The sequence below is a fragment of the Somniosus microcephalus genome, chromosome 4, assembly GCF_052327205.1.
Source record: "Somniosus microcephalus isolate GS21.2 chromosome 4, FLI_Smic_1.0, whole genome shotgun sequence".
NCBI classification, from domain to species: domain Eukaryota; kingdom Metazoa; phylum Chordata; class Chondrichthyes; order Squaliformes; family Somniosidae; genus Somniosus; species Somniosus microcephalus.
The window spans coordinates 201407078-201428891 of NC_140990.1; the positions used below are offsets into that span (position 1 = coordinate 201407078).

Here is a 21814-nt window from a genome sequence, read left to right on the forward strand (position 1 = left end):
TAGGTCATTTTCCTGTCTAATATAAATACTATTTATAAATGGGAACAGTGTTAGAAAATGCAAAATAATTCAATCTGGAAGGAGTAGACGGCTAGAATCAAATATTCAATAATCAAATAATCAGTATCAAGTGAATGGTGAAATCTCATCATAAAGTCACCAAGTTCAAGTATGTGTATAGTGCATAATGTAAGCAACTCTGGCTCATTTATTTAAATAAACTTTTGATTCCATTATCCCTCATAAAAAAATTAGTACATTTTGTCAATTGTGTCATGAAAGCAAACCATAATCCTAGTCTCGCAGCTTTTGTCTGGGTGAGGCGTTCTCTGCCAGATTGACTTCAATTGAGCTGCTGGATGCTAGACTTGAGATCAACCTGTGACAGGCTGTTTGATGTCAGGCAATGTCTACACATTGCCCAGTTTCAAAAAAAGCAACACAGAATTTTATTAGTGTTAGATGAGAAGCAATTTATTCTGCAAATCACTCTACAGCAACAAACACAAGTGCAAATTTGACTTAAAACATGTACAAGCTAACACTGGCCAATCCCAAAATGTCATTCTGTTTTAGCAGACTCCAGAATGACAGGACATGAAACACATTCTCTAAAGCACATTAAAATCCCGCAGCCTATACCAGGACATAGCATCTTATTTTGCCCCATTTTTCCCTCCTCTCTTCTAAAAAGTTGAAGTATTATTTTTTTCAAAATTTTGTTGGATTAATATGGCAGGAAATTAAAATCATAAACCTCAGAACTTCACTTAAAATGTAATCCGACTTTCACAAGGTTCCCATCACTTCCTGTTAGACAGTATCCTGTGTTGTTCAATACAAGCTGTATTTTTTTTTAACGTAAGGATACAGTTGGCTCAACCACGCAGAACACAATGAAAAGGACAGTGCTTTTTTAATGAAAAATATGTAGCATTGCTTTCAACATATTCAGATAATCTTAAAATACATCATTGTTTTCTTCTACAAAAGATTAATTTACTTTCCAAAGCATTTTTACAGGCTAGTGAAAAAAGGTGGTCTTAATTTGTTTAATATTTTTTAAAGACACTGTCCAGATTGATTACATTAATAAATATCTGCATGGACCCTTGGCTGCAGCATTTACAAAACATACTTTCAGATTAAATTTTTATTAGTTTTGAGATACAGTCTATCTACCTCTGTGAAACAAGATACTACTACCTCTCTACAACCTCTGAGAATGCATTATAAACTTCTGCTATCATTCCTTCTTCAGATAAAAATGAATTTCTAGATCTTAATTTTAACTAAAAACCGAATAAAATCCATTGAGACTGACTTTTAAGTTCAGAGAAAAGTCCTGCAAGTATGACTTCAGTAAATCTGAATTGAAGCCAACAAATCTGAACAAAAAAATACTCCAACATCCTGATTCTGTGGTATATATATATATTTTATAAAGCACCTTCTTTCACATGTCCCCACTACTTAAACCTGCTTGCCAAGTGAAATAAGCAGAAAACAGCGCACACCAAATGCTATGTGACCCCCCTCAGTACATCAAAACTCTACAAAGCGATTGTTTGAAATCTTTTAGCTAGCAATACATCAACAAACTTGCATCTGGCACTAAAACAAGGTCATAGCTTTTGGTTGTTACAGTAAGCTCTTCATGCTATTTTTTTTGAGAGATAAATCTAACAAGTATAACTGCTAACAGCTACCTTATCCTAAACAGTAACACCAAAAGGTGCAGAAACACAGATACTGTGAATAAAAGCATAACTTCAAGTATATAAGGGATAACACAACTGGCCACAGAGGATATCTATTATACTGTATCAAACAGCTGATCAAACAGAATATGAAAAGTCAGCATATATAGAAATCTAGCACTGAACTGACATTCTAATCAGATACAAATCCTCAGCATAGGAAATGCATCCTATTTAAAGTAGCTGCATGATATTTCTGAATAACTTCATTCCCATTTTTTGTTACAGCTTGTACTGTAAAAATGCCAAACATCACCACCTTGTGATTGGGCACATTAACATCGTGTTCATGTCATGTTTTGACATTAATACTTCTGTTGCTTAACTTATCAGACTGCTTCCTGAACTAAAAGTCCAGGGATTCTTTACATATATTACTAGTTTCTGGACTTGCATCTTTATTCCCATGTAACACAAGTATGCATTAATTTATTCATCTTGCAATAAATATTAAGAATAGGTGCCTTCCCTCATTTACAAGGAAAAACTCTTTCAATATTGAATGAGTAGCTGGGAATAAAGCATGTCAGCTGCTTTCAGAGTACTGATCCATTTCAACAGTGCCTTTAGGCATTAAACATTGTAAATGCATTTGTCATCAGTCCATGCAAGTAGAGCTGAGAAACAACATTGCTATGTGTGATGTACAGCAGTTGTACCCATCTAAAGCCAGAGACACCTGGCATGAATGGAAACAAGATTTTGTTTTTATTCACTACAGTCTTAGGACATGATCAATATTTTATTGAAAGGAATAAACGCAATCCCACTTTGAACTTGTGAAGGCTCAAAGCACATGCTACAAACAAATAATTAAAATTCTGGAGAGCAAAATCACAATCCTTGCTTGGCTAATGCAGCAGTAACATCTTCAGCAAGTGTGGCAAGTTGTGGCGATTCCATTAAATTGATGCTTCCAGAAGATGAGACATTGCTGAGCCTGTGAGGAGTTGTGGCACCAGATAGTGCTGGGGACTGAGTGACAATATCTGCTCCATGGTCCACACGAGCCCTGGCATTCTCACGGAAGTTAAGCTTGTGACTTTCAATCTGTTCAGAAAATAAAGGGAATATACAAATCACTGGTGGAGACAATAGGAAAGAAATTATAACCGGTGATATTCCATGATACAATAACAAGGTTTGCACAATTTTTGCACAATGTAACATCACCACAGAATACATTTTCTTTTCCAGCTCTCCCACAGAGCATCACACATTGGGAGTGCAGTCAAATTACCGATACACACTCCTACCATGCAACAGGGAGCGTGGAAATAAAAATTTACACCCATGTTTGAATATCAAAGGTACCAGATGTCTACCAAGGAATTACAAGAAATAGTAGTCCAGTTAAAGAGTGTAGATGTTGCTATGGTCATCTTGTGGACCCCAAGATTCAAATACTGTGTTAAGTAACAGCCATCCAGTATTGCCGATAATATTTAGAGGACCATGATCTATTGATCATGCCAGCTGCTTATTTGATGTTGCATATGTCTTTATTAAAGGCATGTACCCAGAGGTTGGCTACAGCATGTTTTGGTGGATGTAAAGTAGTGGAAGAAATGGGGTGCCTCATGCTCACCGAAGAGAAGAGGACGGAAACATGAGGTTGGAGTTGACAAAATTAGACTTTTGAACTTAAGAAATTTTACAAAATACCAGTTTAATCAAACAATAACTGAACTGTGTCATTGGTTGTAACCTTTGTTGCCCATTTCCATTCCTACCTTTATATTTCCACCTCCTGGAGTATGACGTGTATTATCAAGCGAGCCAACCTTGGGTTGAGCTTTTTCCTTAAAATCCAGTTTCTGACTTTCAATTCTAATGTGTCCTCCACCTACACAAAATGAATGTATTTCAAAATATAACCCATTGTAAATAAACAGTATAGCAATGCTCATTTCAAAATCAGACAAGTAATAACAGGTAAGGCCACTGTACCTGGTCTATAGTGTATGTTGCTGAAAGAGCCACACTTTGATGTGATGTGACTCACATCTATTTTCTTGGTAACTATTTGCACCTGAAGAACATGAGAACAACCTTTTAGCATCAATAGAAAGTCATTAATTAACCCTTTGAGGACTACAGTAAAAGGTTTGAAGTACAAGATTACAATCTTTTTGGTTTATTGAAAAAAATCCTTAAGAAATATTCTGCAGCTCTTTATATGCTAATGTTTTATAATTCATGTAGTTAGAAAATTTGCATCATTTATTACTGTATTTTGAATGGCACAGCAGTACTCAAAGAGTTAATGATTGATGAAAGCGTAACATTACATATCTGTTTGGTTAAAACAATGAACATTAAGAGAATTTTTTGCAATATTGTTACTTTTTTTTTTTAGCTATTTCTCATTTCGATTATGGCGAGATAACACTGCTGGAGAATGCAGAACATTCTCTGCAGAGTTGCCATGCCAAATCCTCCGAGGATGGGCATCGTTCAAGGTAAAAGCAATGCTGGGCTCCAGCTACATTGCTTCAACGAGAATGTTTGTCGTTGAACCCAGTAATACATTATCCGCACTCAATTTGAGGCTGCTCGATGCTGTCAAATTCAAGAAAATCATGTGCTTAAGGACCACATTGTAATGGTTTAAGCTCACTTTTTAGCAACCTGTGATCAGAAGCAGGGAAGGAGACCACCGTCACCTTTCCGTTAGATGGATTTTAGCTCAGCTGTCCAAATGAGAAAAACAGTAACTAATCTAAGGAAATTATACATTTAATCTCTATTAATACTTCAATCAAAAATAACTTGGCTTGTTATGATGCTACATACAGTTAAAAGACAAGTAGAAAAAAACATTTAGAATTAAATAGTATTAAGAGAAACAGCACAAGACAAGATAATAATGTGGTTTAGTTATTTATCTCATGTACAAGTGGACAATGCTGATGGCTGTGGGAAGAGTTAAGAAAGGTGTAACTCATGCTTTGTGGACATCTAGGATTGCTGTAATTTAACAATTCAAGGTCAATGTTATTTTAACCCATCTCTCAAATGAGTCTTCGGTAAATTTGGACTTGTTTATTTAATCCTGTATGCCAAAAAAAGTAATATTTTCCAGACATTGCTGTAGCATTTCACTCCCTAGCTTTTGAAACTCTGGCTGGGACATCAAGAATAAAACAGACAGAATCCAACCACCACAGATTTACTTTCATGATATTAATATTTTTGCCAGCTGGATTAAATAGTTAGTAAATTTGAAAAACAAAGTCAGCATTCTTGACTCGTTGCATGTAGTTGATATTTTGTTGACTAGTTTTCTGTTGACTGATCCTGATTTCCTGATAATCAACATGCAATGGAGACAGAAAAACTATACCGCTCTGCCATAAACAAATTTAATAATTAGTTTAAAGGTTTGGTTTGTTGATACCATAGTAACACAACCAGCCTTTCTTTTGTCTTGACAGATTTAAGGTTCATCATCTAGCTTTTATAGTTGTTCAACAAAGCCCCTGATCTCAACAAGATTCATTAAAAGACTGTGGGGGAGAAATTCGGTGGAGCCGCAAACGGGGCGCCAAGCTCGCCTGGGCGCCGGAATTAGCGCAGCGATCGGAGCAGTTGCGACCGCCGGAAATTCAGCTTGAACGCCCCAAGAGGGACACAGGGCGAGGCTCGCGGCGCTCCGCGTCCCTCTCAGGGCGCTGAAACTGAATATCGCAGCGCAACGTGCCGCAGCGCCACACGCTGCGGCACTGCGGTACTGCAGGCCTTCCTCCCATTCTTAAGGGGGAGGGGCCTGCACCAGCGCGATCAGAGATCGCGAGTGCCGGCAAAAGAGCCCGGCACCGAGGAGAAGTGCCGGGCTCTCGGAAAACAGCCGGCAATGCTGCGGGGGGAGATCAGGAGGCCGGGGACGGAGGTGCTGGCAGGCGGCCGCCGAAAAAAACAGCCGCCCTGCACCTCCACCTTAATTTGCGCCACTGCCGCCACAGGTAGGCCCCGTGAACCGGGTGCAATTTGCAAACGGCGCTACAGAGGCGGGCGCTACCGAATATCGAGATCGGGGCGGTAGCGGGGCGCTGCGCACACCGATGACATCATCGGTGGCGGCGCAGCGCAACAGGCTAACGCTGCCATTAGCGCCCCAGCTAAATATCGCGGGAGGCGTGGCCAGTGGCGCTAAAGCCACTGAGTGCCCTCTTTAGGCGCTAACTGGTGGCGCAGCCCACCGAATTTCTAGGCCTGTGTGTGATGTTGCATTGACTAATTCAGTGAAGTAGTAGTTAAATACCAAAGTCAGTTGATGAGCTTTTTTCAGAGGGAATTTGTAGCTACATAGTAACTTCATAAGAATAGGGACCAGTGGAGGAAATACTGCCACAGATTGGAAGGTTACTTGCTGAGACAAGGAAGAAAACTTGGTAATGCTGTAAAGCACGATTTTTTATGTCACTATGCTAAATGCAGTTAAACGTGAGAAGAGAGTTAAAGATGAAATGGTAGAAATAGAAACAAACAGTGCAATTTAGCTGTTTAACTCTGGTGCCTGGTGAAGATTGGAGACAGCACTTCATGTTCTATGTGGATATTGCTTCACTACAACAATTTCTAATGATTATATCTGACAATTTATTTTAAAGGAGAAACAAATAGGTTTTTGTAACATCTTCTATATCACATATCAAGGAGGAAAGGCTTGTGAATGTGTGCATGCCATTGTGCCATGGATGAGATGGCAGCAGCACCCAAACCAGTAGACCAGAAGCCCCTACACTTTAACTTTGAGGAGCTGGTGAGAAGGTGGCACAATGTTACCAAACTGTAGGTGAAAGAACAGGGAGAGCAAGTGTAAGTGTGAAGAATGGTGGTGCTGGAATAGGAGGAGGGCGCTGGTTTGACTGTGAGGCTTCCATTTTTATTCCAACTGAGGTGGAGCAGTTGTAGTGTCAGGGAGATGTGGGTTTCTTCCTCCATGATAGTGAACCAAGTATTTATGGCTTACGAGATGGTTGGGTGAAAGACTTCAGCAGTGGTCAAGGAAGGTTGTGGTCATTTCCCTCATCTGCCTCCAAATATGCCATATGGCAAAAGAGGGGCAGGTGGCACAGTACAGAACATGACCCCCATCACAGTGTAAAATTCTAAAAAACCTTCTGCAACAAGTACAGAAACAGCAACACTTTTTTATTTAAAAAGTCAAAAATAAAGACCTTTCTTGGCTGTACGAGACCATCCCTTAAGAAAGGTAGTGCCTAAATGGCAGTTCTGGAATCAGTAGTGGCAGGTGTCTGCTCCATGTAGGACACAAAATTAGAGCCATTGATTAACTGAATAGGTTAAATTCCATTTTTATTGCATGGTATTCTGGAATTTCTACCGGTGCCTTGGTGATCAAATTCTACAATAATGTCCTTTATTTTACAAAAATCAGAAATGAGTGTTATTTATATTCTATATATTTTCCTTTACCTGTGTGTTGAATTATTACCTTTTACCATTTTTGACATTCAGGATACACAGGAAAATGATATGTAAAATGTACTAGTTGGTAGTTAGTAGTACTGCGCAGGGGAAATGGGGTTTATTTGTTTTGGGGAGGGGTGGTTATCTGGGCTTTGGTCGTACTAGGGGAGATGGTTCTGGGCTTTGGTGCAGCAAGGTCCTGCAATGAAACAGAAGTTCAGCTCCACCTTATATCTGCCATCCCAAGGTCTCTCCAGAAATTTCAGGACCTATAGGTGGAGTTTCCCAGGGCTCAAGCTTGGGCCAATTGCTATTTTAAAGTTATGTAGACTGAATGGAGGTATCATAAGCAAAGTTTCAAATTTGTAGGTAATAATAACAAATTAAGAGCCAAGGCAAATAATGAGGAACAATGCAGGTGAAATCAAAAGGATTTACTATTTTAGGTAATTGGAATAGTACATGGCAGATGCAGTTCAATGTGTATTAAATTTACATTATTATGAGAGCAAGGAACCAAAAGAGGGATTGTGTATAAATGCAACATTAGTACACAGTGTTGGTTGAGAAAAAGGTTTAGGGCTTGTATGGATAAATTTATCCAACTATGAGCACAGCATTTATCTGCAGTAAGAAAGGCAAATAAGTTATTGGGTAGAATTAGTGCAGCGATATAGTGCAAACCAAAAGAGACTGCATTATTTCCCTTTAAGGCATTTGTTAGATCCCACCTGGAATACTCTGTGCTTTTGCAGTCACGTAATGATAGGAAGGATACAACTGTCTTTGCAAAGGTACAGAGACAAACAACAGCAACAATGTCCAGTATCAGAAAATTACATTTTGAGGAAAAATCTAAGGAGGATGAGCGTGTTTTCTCTGGGGGGAGAAAAACATTGAGCTGATTTAATTGCAGTTTTCAAGATTAAGAAGGCAATTGACAAAAGTTATCCAAGGAAATTGTTCACACGATGAAGCCTTCACATGCCAGGAGGGACAAGGTAAGCATTAAGATTTTAGGAATAAGAAGTGCTCAGGGAGAACGCTTTCATCCAGAGGGCAATAGGTTTATGGAATAGGTTAACAGGGAATACCACTGAATCAAACATTTTAAATGGGTTCTGAAAGAATTAGTAAAGAAACTGGGAAGAAGAATATGAGTTACCAAACTATACAATTTACAGTGTGTAAAACACCTCTAATCCATTTTGTGTACATTCCGCCTAATCAAATTATTCGATCCAAGATATCTGGATCATAAATATAGTTTAATGCAAATATTTAAAAATTGTAAGTGTTTGCAGCATCTGGGGGGCTAAATTGAACAGGGCCCGAAAAAGGGTGCAGGGATTGTGATGCGGGATGAACCTGCGTCCATTGCTTCCGATGTAGGCAGCACGTCAACTTCATGCTGCCTGCTAATTAACATGATTGCAGCATGCAGCCAACGCTAAGCACGCTGTTGAGTGGCTTCATGCCTCAGCAGGGGGCCCAAGTTCGTGCGCAAAATTGAGACAGGCTAGCACCACTTAAAGCCAGCCTGCACCTCTTAAAGTGGAGGTGCATTGTGGCTAGAGCAGGTACTAGAAGATATTCTGACTTGGAAGAAGACATAATAATGGAACAGGAGAGATAACGGGTTCTAAAATTTTCCAACGCTGAACTGGAGGCCTTGGTGGAGGAGTTGGAGAGGAGGAGAGATGTGCTCTATCCACATAGGGCCAGGAGGCCCTCCAGACAAATGTTGTAATGGCAGTGGGACCAGCTAGCCATGGCGATCAATGCCAGGAGTCAAGCCCTGAGGACTGGATGCAGTCCCGCAAAAAGTTCAATGACCTCACACAAATGGTCAAGGTCAGTGAATGTATCTTCAAATGCCATATCCCACAAACAGTACCACTAGGCTCAGCAACTGCTCAATGCAACACACCCCCTCTAACAACAATCTCTATCAATCAGGACTCATACCCAACATTCATAGCTTCACCTAACCCTCAAACAGTTAGCACTGCTGCAAGCCTCACACCCATATCTCACAGCTTGCACACAGCCAGCTATTCAACCATGACAGCCACATGATCCAAGTAGATTGCATAAGACTCACTGACACATTTCTCTCTTTCTTGTAGGACAAGGTGGCGCATAACCGGAGGCAGCAGCAGAGGACAGGCACTGCTACATGTCCTTACCCTGGTGGAGGAGATGGTGCTCGCCATCATTGGAGCACCCATTGCTGAGGCCATGGCCAGCGGCAGGGCTGAAACCATCGAAGATGATGGTATCCTCATACCTAATCCTCTTTCTCTCATCCCACAACCTCTTCTGATTTACAAGCTGCAGATAGTGTAAACATGCACCTCTTGTTTCCCCGCCCCCAGCCCCCTCACCACAATCTTATGTGTGCCTTTCTCCTTTCATATACCAAAGAACTGCAACCAGGCAGTGGTGGAAGAGCAACAGGCAGAAGAGCAGGAAGACAGTGATGAAGAAGAAACACAGTCACTCGATTTCACACTCGCAGTCATCAGCTCAGATACTGACAGTGTGTAATTAAGAGGATAGCTTAGAGGGGGGATTTGAACGTGGTGAGACACCAGGCACAAGTGGCCTGCAGCCAGGGGCAGGGGACAAGTGTAGCACAGTTGCCAGCTCACTGGAGGGCGAGGTCGCACATGAGTTCCGCTGCAGAGGACTCAAATGAGCACTTCAATGGGGTGGGCTACAGAAGAAGGCTGGAGTATGCACAATGGCAATGAGATAAGTGCATTGGCAGATCTGGCAGAAAGCTTGCGTGCAATGTGGAGGAGTCTGGCACCAACTTGGCATTGGGCTTTGCGCAGAGCTTGGTGCCCATCCATTCCAGCATGAAAGTGGTGGCCAACTCTATTAGCAAACCTATGGACCCAACCATGACACAGCGTCTGATGGCTAATGTCTCAGCTTCCATTGCAGCACAAGCAGCATTCACCCAATCTCTGAGTGCTGCAGTGGAAGCTCAGACTTCTGTCATGCAAGGTCAACTTGCTGCCATCATAGCTGTGGATACCAGAGTTCAAAGAGGCTTGCAGGGTGTCACAGCAGTCCAACAATCTATGCTCCAACAGATTACTAGGATTGCTTAGGCGCCACACCGGGGAATTGGCAGTGGCTCTGTGGAGTATGAACCTGCTGTCCTCTCTCAGGATGACAACATTCGTCCTCCCACCACTGCCACTCTGCTAGTGCCCTTGCTGTTGCCTGTCAGCCAGCCAGCCCAGACTGCTGCTGCCCATGCTGACAAAGTTGGGCCTTCTAGGCCTAGAGCTGCTCGAAGTTGTCCTCCAAGGCCATCTGCAGTCTCCCCCACTGAAGGAGCAGCCTTCCACCAGCCATGCTGCAGCCACTGGGGTAGCACTGCATAGGAGCACTAGGACAGGCAAAGACACACGGAAGGCAGGCACTGAGGGAATGCACAAGGGTGATTAGTTGATGTTTGTATGCAATATGGCATGCTTTAATTTATAAGTTTGGTTTGGAATGTTTATTTTGTGTTGGCATTTATTTTTGCATCGTGGCCAAGTGGAAGCTGTGATGGTCAGTTTCAAAGGGAAGGTAAGTTGTGGGACTCTTGGTGATTGGGGTTGCGTTTACAAGTATTGCAGTCGGATGAGTTGTTCACGGACAGCCCGGCTATAAAGAAGCTGTCTAGGTTGACTCCTCCCTCCCTCCTCCTGCTCCTCAGCTGCTCGCCGTATAACTGGTAGCAATGGCTGTGCCCTCATCATGGTGAGGTTGTGCAGCATGCAGCAGACCATCATGAATCTTTACACACGCTCTGCCGAGTACTGAAGGGCTCCTCCAGAGCGGTCCAGGCAGTGGAAAGGTTGTTTCAGCACACCAATGGTCTGCTCCATCACATTCACATTTTGGGTGGCAGCATGGCTTTCGTTATGCCCATGTGCGTGGGTTCCGTACCGAAGTCATGAGCCATGTCATCAACGGATCGCCCTTGTCGCCCAGTAGCCACCCTCTGGTTTGTCGTGGTGGCTCAAATGCAGATGTTACAGCGGACTGCCGCAGAATGAAGACATCATGACTGCTACCAGGATATTGGGAATTGGCTTGCATGATTCACTGCGTATGGTCACACACCAGCCAGACGTTGAGAGTGGAATCCCTTTTGGTTGTGGTACATCTCAGAGTTGACATGTGGCACCCGCAAAGCGACATGCATGCAGTCAATGGCACCCTGCAACATGGGGAAGCCTGCAATCCTCGCGAAGCCACGTGCTCGCTCCGCCTGCTGCTCTCTGGCAAGAGAGAATGAAATGCAGTCAGTTCTCTTGGAATTGAGAGCCTTAGTGACCTCCCTTATGTTACAGTGGATGGCAAACTGAGAGATGTTGCAAATATCTCCAGGTCCAGCTTGTAAATGTTCATGGTCACGGTCACCTTCACAGCCACTGGCAATGCAGTCCTCACTCTGCTCGGTTGCAGTTATGGCTCCAGCAGGTGGCAGATTTCAGTGGGGATGTCCTTAGTGAAGTGCAGACATCTGACATACTGTTCCTCGCTGAGGTTCAGGTAGGAGAATTGCTCCCTGGGCAGATATGGCCTCCTTCTGAGAGCCCTTCTCCCCTTCCTCCCTCTTCCAGCAGCTTGGCCTGCTCCTGTGTCACCTCTGCTCATTCTCCCAATCATGCTGTAGTCCAAGGTGAATGCCTACTACTGGGCACCCATGCCTGGCAGCAAGTGGTTTGTGCAAAAGCCTTCAAGTCAGGAGAAATCCTTCAGCACCTGCCACACCACTCCCTGTAGACTTTAGCAACTTTAAAGAACTGTACAAAGTACCAAACACTAGTACAGTTGCAGCAACAGCCAGTGGAAATCAATCAGCAACTAACCAGTAATTAGCTGATGATCCCTTTAAATACCACTGGGGGGGGGGTCCTTCCTGCTGCTGACCGCGTGTTCAGCTGTGCGAGCTTAAGAGAGGACGTTAGCTGGAGCATTGAGCTCCAAAATGGTAGCACTGGCGTCAAATCAGCGTTACTGCATTCGTCCAGCGGATGCTCACTGCACGTGCGCACTAATGCCCTCACCAATATGGCATCTGGCGCGACTTACACCAGAAGTGTGCACGTGCGCCGCATCCACCATTTTGGAGCCAAAACAGCACTCATAGCACCGATAAAACGGGCACTAAGGAGCTGAATTTTGCGGCCTTAATCTACTGATAAATGCATAATTCTCATTCATTTCACTAACAGATAGTGGGTATGAGTAAAGAGAGGAGAATACAAAATAAGGTAAAAGTTGTTAGTTAATGCTGAAAAATAAAACCTGCCTTTCCTAGTATTGCTTCTGTAAATGTTGATTGCACAATAAACCTTTGCAACTGCCTCTTAAAAAAAAACCCAATCAGAATGTGATTTAAACATAGCTACAGTCAAAGTGGACTACATAAAATATGAGCACCCATATACTGTTTCTTAAAAGTCAAATAATACAATGAGATGTTACTGCAAAGTATGAAATGATGCAAAGAAAACATGCATTCCTTTTTAATCAAAAAGGCAAGCAAGCAATATCATATATATGTGTTCTTGTTCAGCATTTTATACAGTAATTACAGAATTTGTCTGTCAAATAAATTGTCAATTTTAAAAGTAAGGAAGTGACTCACGTTTCCAACCAGGGGAGAATAACGTACGTTGTCCATCGAGCCGCATTTTGGCTGAATATGGCTAAAATCAGGTTTTACATTTGCTATATGTACAGGTACCTGGAAATGAGAGGGACTTTACAAATCAATATCTACGCACTAGTAATTCAGTGAGAAGATACCCACTGTATATAATATTAGAAACATACAATCACACATTTTCTGCTTATAAAAAGGAATTTTATTTCCCATTTTCTAGTAAATGCTTTAATCCCAATTGGGCTGAGAAAATATTCCATCATATTAAAAAGCCATCAGTAAATAACAAATGGCTTTGTTTGATGGTTCATGCAGTTTAAACTCAAACTTTTATTGGATAAAATTATTCCAAGGCGGCGAAATCATTCTTCCAATATGGTTTGGGTTAAAATTCCTGTTTAAAGAACATTACACGTAAAATTATTTTGTTCATCACGTCTTCACATTTATACTGCAACGAACTGTCTCACGACATACTAAATTAACAGTACAGATTTTAAAACTCATCACACCTCAATTTTAAACATACAAGTAATTGGTGTTAGCCATGAAGCCTACATAAACAGCTTGTTCAATGATGTTGTAGAAAATCTAAAATAAAATAATATGCAGCATAAAAAGCTTCATGTGCAAATGAGAGGGCAAATAAACTATCAAATTTATATACATATATATACACATACATACATATACAGAAGCCAAATTGTGTTCCTTAGGCAATCACTTAGTTGATGGCATGATTAGGTTTTATTTTGCATTGACAAATGAGACTCTAAAGGATGACAAGTCAACAAGCACGGACTTCTTGCTATATAAATGACCAATGCTGTTTTATAAAGCTGCAGTTCATTATATAGGGACACAGATATTGATTTTGTACTGCAATTTAACTTTCTATTTTCTCAAATGTCAATATTGCCCATTGATTGGCCCAATAGAAGGTTTTAGGTAAGGATTCATTGCCTGGCTATTTCTTTTTCTCACCCTACCCCCTATCAACAACCTAAGAGAGACTGACAAATGCACTTTCCAAGGGAAACTGAAGTTATGCACTAAGAAATTAAAAATCATTTATTTCATTAGTTTGCTCTTTTTTTTTCCAAATTCACAATCTTGCATAAAGTAGTGGAACTGGAATGTTATTTCTCCTGGCAAGGAGGGTTCAGTTAATTTACACACAATCAGCACAATTGTGAAATAAGAGACTCATCCTATTACTCATTATGACATACCTACAGGTGTAAGTGAAAGCAGTTGTCAATGCCACAAAACATTCCTTACATTAATCTTCTTCCTATCATATGATAGCTACATTTTTATTTATTTATTTATTTATTATTATTATTATTATTATTTTTTTTTTTTTTTTATTTTTTTTATTTTTTTTTAACAGACCAGCTACTTTGAAGGTTATTAATTGCAATAAACTAAAATATTTATGGAGCCAATCATTTAACAAACCCTTGCTCATAATAGGTTGGCTTTACAAGCAAATATTTTTAAACTTACAATATTCAAGAAATGTCAAACTATTGTAATATCCAATAGACACACTTCTCATTTTGCTCAACAGAACTGGGTAACCTTTCTTGCATAACAGTTCAATTATGATGGCTTAAACCCTTACAGAATCATTACCATCAAGCACTTACACTTGTTTCTTCCAACCATTTCAATAGAATCATGGCAATAACATAACTTTGTATCCATGAGACCAGTTTGTTAAAATTATCATAGTCCAACAATAATCTTCACCTAGTGGTTTGTCATAATAAAGAAACATACTTCATAGTCGTCATGAGGTTGAGACAAATTGATGGTACAGTCAGTGTAAAAGGAGTAAAAAAAAAAGCAGTGTTATGATTGTTATAGAGCATTTAAAAATAGCATTTAAGTTCCCAAACTAGTCTCTCAGAAATGGAACCAATTGGTTTTCAGCTGATGCTTATAGGAGTTCATTTATAGATGAGAAAGCATCCTCTTCAGCATGCCACATAGCAAAAGTAGAGGTAATGTAGTTTCCTACATTACAACAGTGACTACACTCCAAAAATACTTCATTGGCTGTAAAGCGCTTTGTGACATCCAGTGGTCATGAAAGGCGCTACAGGAAACTTTCTGGTATCTGGCATGGATGGGACCGAGCTGGTGCCGGTCTATCAACAATGCCAGAGAATCGAGCACTATAGTTAAAAGATATGGAGCTCAGCACTCCGTCTAAAACAACAAACCCTGTTGCTTAGCTTCAAAACAATCAGCACAGCTTGCAAGTGTCTCTGTAGCTTAGCAACAGCTTCAGTTAGACGCTGGCACAGCCAGAAATGAGTAAAAAAAAACTAAAAGTAAAAAAAGTTATCTGAACCGACTCCTGAATTTTGCCGGTTAACTGAGATTTCCGGTTATTTAGTGGCCGGTTAATCGAAAGTTTCCTGTATATAAGTGCAAGTCTTTCTTTCTTTCCCTCCTTGTAGGAATGTACCTAGACTGTACCCGAACCATCTCCTCTTTAAATGCCACCTATTGCTCCATTATATTTCTGCCTGCCAGTCTTTGACTACAATTTACCCGGGCTAGACCCCCCTTAGTTCGCTGAAATTAGCCTTCCTCCAGTTAAGTTTTTTTATTCTAGATTGCTTCTGTCGTTCTCCATAACTAATTTAAACCTTATGATACGATGATCACTATTCTCTCGATGCTCCCGATTGACATTCTCCACTTTACCCACTTCATTTCCCCAGGACTAGATCCAGCAATGCCTCTTTGGGCAGGAAACATACTGATCAAGAAAATTCTCCTGAACACACTTCAGAAATTACTCTCCTTCTCTGCCCTTAACACAATCACTGCCCCATTCAATATTGGGGTAGTTAAAGTCTCCCATTATCACTATGCTATAGTTCTTGCACCTCTCAGTAATTTCTTTGCAAATCTGCTCCTCTAGCTCCTTCCCACTATTTGGTGGCCTATAAAATATAGCAAGCAGTGTAACAGCTCCTTTATTGTTTCTTAACTCCAACCAAATAGATTCAGTCTTTGATCTCTCAAGGACATTCTCTCTTCCTAGCACTTAATTTTCCTCAATAAAAACTGCTACCCCTCCTCCTTTTTTTCCTAACCACTCATTGCAAAAAAAGTTTTTCCTCATGTCGCCTCTGGTTCTTTTGCCAATCACCTTAAATTAGCTATTGGAAACAGTTTATTTTTATTTACTCCATCTAAACCCTTCATGAGTTTATATAGTTCTATCAAATCTCCTCTTAGCCTTCTCTGCTCCAAGGAGAACAACCCCAGCTTCTCCAGTCTATCCACATAAATGTAAATCCCTCATCCCTGGAACCATACTAGTAAATCTCTTCTGTACCCTCTCCAAAGCCTTCATGTCCTTTCTAAATTGTGGTGCCCAGAATTGGATACAATACTCCAGCTGGGGCCACCAGCAAGTTGGCAATCAACAATTGCGTATACTGTTGAATTTGATTCCAGCGTGGCATGTGGCCTGCTGCAAGATCATGAAGACTGAAACAACAAAAGGCCATTCCACCAATCAAGCCTGTCATGTCCACAGACCATTCACAGTCTGCCTCATTATGGAGTCTAAACTAACTTTTTAATCTCCTGAGGGAAGTTCTCTGCATAAATATTGTCCAACTGCCAAAGGCAATCAAATAAAACTGTAGAATAGTCATTCAACTGCATATCTACACTGTTAGGTGGCAGTCTTGGTTAGTGGTAGCATTCTTGCCTCTGTGTCATTATAGTGATGAAGCATATATAAGAATCTACCATTATGATGCAGCAGAAACAATGGTCTTTTTTAGAATACATTGAAAGGCAAGATCATGTAAATTTAATTAATAAAGCTCTTCTGCTAAAACATGCATCAAAATATTGCTGGAGTACTGCCTACTTCTCTTAATACAAAGTAATTTCATTCAAATTATTTGATGATTTAATTTTTAACACTAATTTCCCATTTGCAGTGTTATTTATGTTGCTTAATTTGAATATTTGGATACACTGATTTTCTTAGGGCAAAGAGTGATTTTGTATCATCAAGGTAGAGCGTATTAACACATTATTCCCTTCCTACCTTAAGACTATTAAACATCGGTGTCGGACACTAATTAGTGAATTTCTTTGTAAATAGGGGAATTACAACAATGCCACATAAACAGTCCAATTGTAAATTGTGTAACTGGGATACAAAGCTAGGCTGTAGATAGTTATTTATGCATTACTTTGCACAGACTATTTAAAACAATATCACTTTCCTGAAGTAAAAGATAATGCACCTTCTGGTATTCGTCACTTTTTTCTGAACAGGTGAAGTAGTGATTATTGTTACATGCGCAGCTGGTTGCACTTCCATCTCCGTGGCAGATGAATCATGAAAAGGCACTAGGCAAAAAGTATGAAGTCTCTTATCAGGAATGAAGTAAGCAGGCTGACCTTATGATACCATGATGATTACGAGTGCCCCATGTTTGGTGCAAATCCATAAGAGCTCAAACCACTGTTTTGAATTGCAATTTATCTGATTTGATGATGTAACCTGAATATCTTGCACTGATTTTCTGAGATACTCTGGCTGATCTATTTTGCAAGAAAGATACAGCAGTACTTCTGTTAATGAAAAATTGCTGCGAGTGTTGAAAATGAATGCAAGGAAAGGCAATTGTATATGAGATGAGGACGAAAAAAAGAAAAAATAACAGAAATGTTCCCAACAGTTTCAAAATTGCAATCTGCTGCCAAGTTAATAGAACATTAAACTCAACCACAAGGTCTGCACCATACCAGTGGGCGAGGAATTATTATTTTTTACTGTTACTATGATAAAACCAGGCCAACCTAGAAATTGATATGCCACATTTGATCTGTTAGACAAAGACTAAACTGATAATGCATTCAGATAACTTTAATCAACAACACAAAATTCATCACTTTTGTCCTAAAAAGTCTCCGAGTAGAAAAGGCAGCAAAATTGATGTCACGTGAAGCCCCTCAGGCTCAAAATCTCTTATATAAGGAACTGTTTGGATATTAAATATAAAATGTGCCCCATTCAGCCCATATTTCTGTTTTAGGTGTTTCAACAGTGTGAACAGAACAGTAATTCACAGTGCAGTACCGAGTAAGTGCTGCATTGTTGAAGGTGCCATCTTTCAGATGAGATGTTAAACTGAGGTCTTGTGTGCCTGTTCAAGTTGATACAAAAGATCCCATAGCATTATACGAAGAGGGGAAGGGAGTTCTCCCAGTGTCCACCTTAATCAATCCTACTAAAAACAGATCATCCGATCATTTGTTTGTGGGACTGTGTATTCAAATTGTGTTTGCCTACATAATAACAGTGATTGCACTTCAAAAGATAATCCATTAGTTGTAAAGCACTTTGAGCTGTCTTGAGGATAAGATAAGAAGCTGTGTAAATCCAAGTTCTTTCTTCCTTGCCTTTTACAAAATAAAGACTGAGGGCTCAATATTTTGCCCAATCTTTGTTCTTCTCGATATACTTAAGCTTTCAAATCAAAATTCCTGATCAAGTAATTATTTTTGATTTGGAAGCTATAATTTCATATCCTATATGCTTTGCTTTGGAACTTCCACTGCCATCTATCTCCTGTCCGGTCTCAGTGTTTGACACACATGCCAATCAATGCTAAAGCTGGGTTCCATGCCTTCATCCACAATTACTTGTGAACTACCTATCATAACTACTTCCGCAGAGATTACATAATGAACGTCATGATTTAGTTTTTGCATCCCATAGAGTGAGCTGCCCTGAAAGCTTATGAGGAATGACGTGATTTATTTTCAACACTATGGGGGTAACTATCAATTTCGATGGGGGCGCAAAACAGAAGTATATCGAGAAGAACAAAGATTGGGCAAAATATTGAGCCCTCAGTCTTTATTTTGTAAAAGGCAAGGAAGAAAGAACTTGGATTTACACAGCTTCTTATCTTATCCTCAAGACAGCTCAAAGCGCTTTACAACTAATGGATTACCTTTTGAAGTGCAGTCACTGTTATTATGTAGGCAAACACAATTTGAACACACAGTCCCACAAACAAATGAATGATCGGATGATCTGTTTTTAGTAGGGTTGATTGAGGTGGACACCGGGAGAACTCCCTTCCCCTCTTCGTATAATGTTATGGGATCTTTTGTATCAACTTGAACAGGCACACAAGACCTCAGTTTAACATCTCATCTGAAAGATGGCACCTTCAACAATGCAGCACTTACTCGGTACTGCACTGTGAATTGCTGTTCTGTTCACACTGTTGAAACACCTAAAACAGAAATATGGGCTGAATGGGGCACATTTTATATTTAATATCCAAACAGTTCCTTATATAAGAGATTTTGAGCCTGAGGGGCTTCACGTGACATCAATGTTGCTGCCTTTTCTACTCGGAGACTTTTTAGGACAAAAGTGATGAATTTTGTGTTGTTGATTAAAGTTGCCTGAATACATTATCAGTTTAGTCTTTGTCTAACAGATCAAATGTGGCATATCAACTTCTAGGTTGGCCTGGTTTTATCATAGTAACAGTAAAAAATAATAATTCCTCGCCCACTGGTATGGTGCAGACCTTGTGGTTGAGTTTAATGTTCTATTAACTTGGCAGCAGATTGCAATTTTGAAACTGTTGGGAACATTTCTGTTATTTTTTCTTTTTTTCGTCCTCATCTCATATACAATTGCCTTTCCTTGCATTCATTTTCAACACTCGCAGCAATTTTTCATTAACAGAAGTACTGCTGTATCTTTCTTGCAAAATAGATCAGCCAGAGTATCTCAGAAAATCAGTGCAAGATATTCAGGTTACATCATCAAATCAGATAAATTGCAATTCAAAACAGTGGTTTGAGCTCTTATGGATTTGCACCAAACATGGGGCACTCGTAATCATCATGGTATCATAAGGTCAGCCTGCTTACTTCATTCCTGATAAGAGACTTCATACTTTTTGCCTAGTGCCTTTTCATGATTCATCTGCCACGGAGATGGAAGTGCAACCAGCTGCGCATGTAACAATAATCACTACTTCACCTGTTCAGAAAAAAGTGACGAATACCAGAAGGTGCATTATCTTTTACTTCAGGAAAGTGACATTGTTTTAAATAGTCTGTGCAAAGTAATGCATAAATAACTATCTACAGCCTAGCTTTGTATCCCAGTTACACAATTTACAATTGGACTGTTTATGTGGCATTGTTGTAATTCCCCTATTTACAAAGAAATTCACTAATTAGTGTCCGACACCGATGTTTAATAGTCTTAAGGTAGGAAGGGAATAATGTGTTAATACGCTCTACCTTGATGATACAAAATCACTCTTTGCCCTAAGAAAATCAGTGTATCCAAATATTCAAATTAAGCAACATAAATAACACTGCAAATGGGAAATTAGTGTTAAAAATTAAATCATCAAATAATTTGAATGAAATTACTTTGTATTAAGAGAAGTAAGCAGTACTCCAGCAATATTTTGATGCATATTTTAGAAGAGCTTTATTAATTAAATTTACATGATCGTGCCTTTCAATGTATTCTAAAAAGACCATTGTTTCTGCTGCATCATAATGGTAGATTCTTATATATGCTTCATCACTATAATGCTACCACTAACCAAGACTGCCACCTAATAGTGTAGATATGCAGTTGAATGACTATTCTACAGTTTTATTTGATTGCCTTTGGCAGTTGGACAATATTTATGCAGAGAACTTCCCTCAGGAGATTAAAAAGTTAGTTTAGACTCCATAATGAGGCAGACTGTGAATGGTCTGTGGACATGACAGGCTTGATTGGTGGAATGGCCTTTTGTTGTTTCATTCTTCATGATCTTGCAGCAGGACACATGCCACGCTGGAATCAAATTCAACAGTATACGCAATTGTTGATTGCCAACTTGCTGGTTGGCCCCAGCTGGAGTGTTGTATTCAATTCTGGGCACGACACTTTAGAAAGGACATGAAGGCTTTGGAGAGAGTACAGAAGAGATTTACTAGTATGGTTCCAGGGATGAGGGATTACGTAAGGCCTGCTTTTATGAGCATAAGAGTTGAAAAAAGTTTTTAAAAAAAATTCCCCACTCATTTATAATTTTAAAATACTTTTAAAAAAGGTAAGTTAATTTTGAGGCCCGTAAAAAACTAATCGCTCCATATCCTTTTATACCATTGTCTAGCAAAAATCCAGCAATCTCAGATTTAAAATTATTAATTGAGCTAGCATCTACTGCTTTTTGTGGGAGGGAGTTCCACACTTCTACCTTTTGCATGAAGAAGTGTTTCCTAACTTCTCTCCTGAATGGCTTGGCTCTGATTTCAAGGGCATGTCCCCTTGTCCTAGACTCCCCCACCAGCGGAAAAAGTTTCTCTTGACCTACCCTATCAGTTCCTTTCAAAATCCTAAAAACCACAATAAAATCACCTCTTCATTATCTATAATCAAAGGAATACAAGTCTAATTTATTTAATCTCTCATCATCTAACTCTTGGAGCCCTGGTAACATTCTCATGAATCTGTGCTGCACTCCTTCCAAGGCCAATATATCCTTTCTAAGGTGTGGTGCCCAGAACTGTACACAGTACTCCAGGATGTTGTCTAACCAGGGCTTTGTATAGCTGTAGCAAAACTTCCTCCCCTTTATATTCTAGCCCTCTAGTGATAAAGGCTAACATTTCATTAGCCTTTTTGGTTATTTTTTTTGTGCCTGACTACTACATTTTAGTGATCTGTATACATGGATCCCTAAATCTTCTTGGACCTCCACTGTTCCTAGCCTTTCACCATTTAAATAATACTCAGATTTATCCTTTTTTGGTCCAAAATGGATGGCCTCACACTTAGCTGCATTGAAATCCATCTGTCACAGTTCGCCCACTCACTTAATCTATCAATCTCTCTTAGTAATTT

At 39.9% G+C, this 21814-nt stretch overlaps 1 protein-coding gene across 3 annotated transcripts in view; it reads right to left on the reverse strand.

Moving 5' to 3' along the window:
• Positions 1–447: 447 nt before the first annotated feature.
• map2 (microtubule-associated protein 2) overlaps positions 448–21814 on the reverse strand; it is a 444966-nt gene continuing 423599 nt past the window's right edge. For all 3 annotated transcript variants that reach the window (XM_085985712.1, XM_085985709.1, XM_085985711.1), the window contains 4 exons: positions 12862–12960; positions 3711–3792; positions 3494–3606; positions 448–2810 (listed from right to left, as the gene is read on the reverse strand). In XM_085985712.1, the coding sequence (XP_085841838.1) occupies positions 2595–2810; positions 3494–3606; positions 3711–3792; positions 12862–12960 (510 nt within the window). In that variant the 3' untranslated portion in view covers positions 448–2594. The remainder of the gene's footprint in view (positions 2811–3493; positions 3607–3710; positions 3793–12861; positions 12961–21814) is intronic.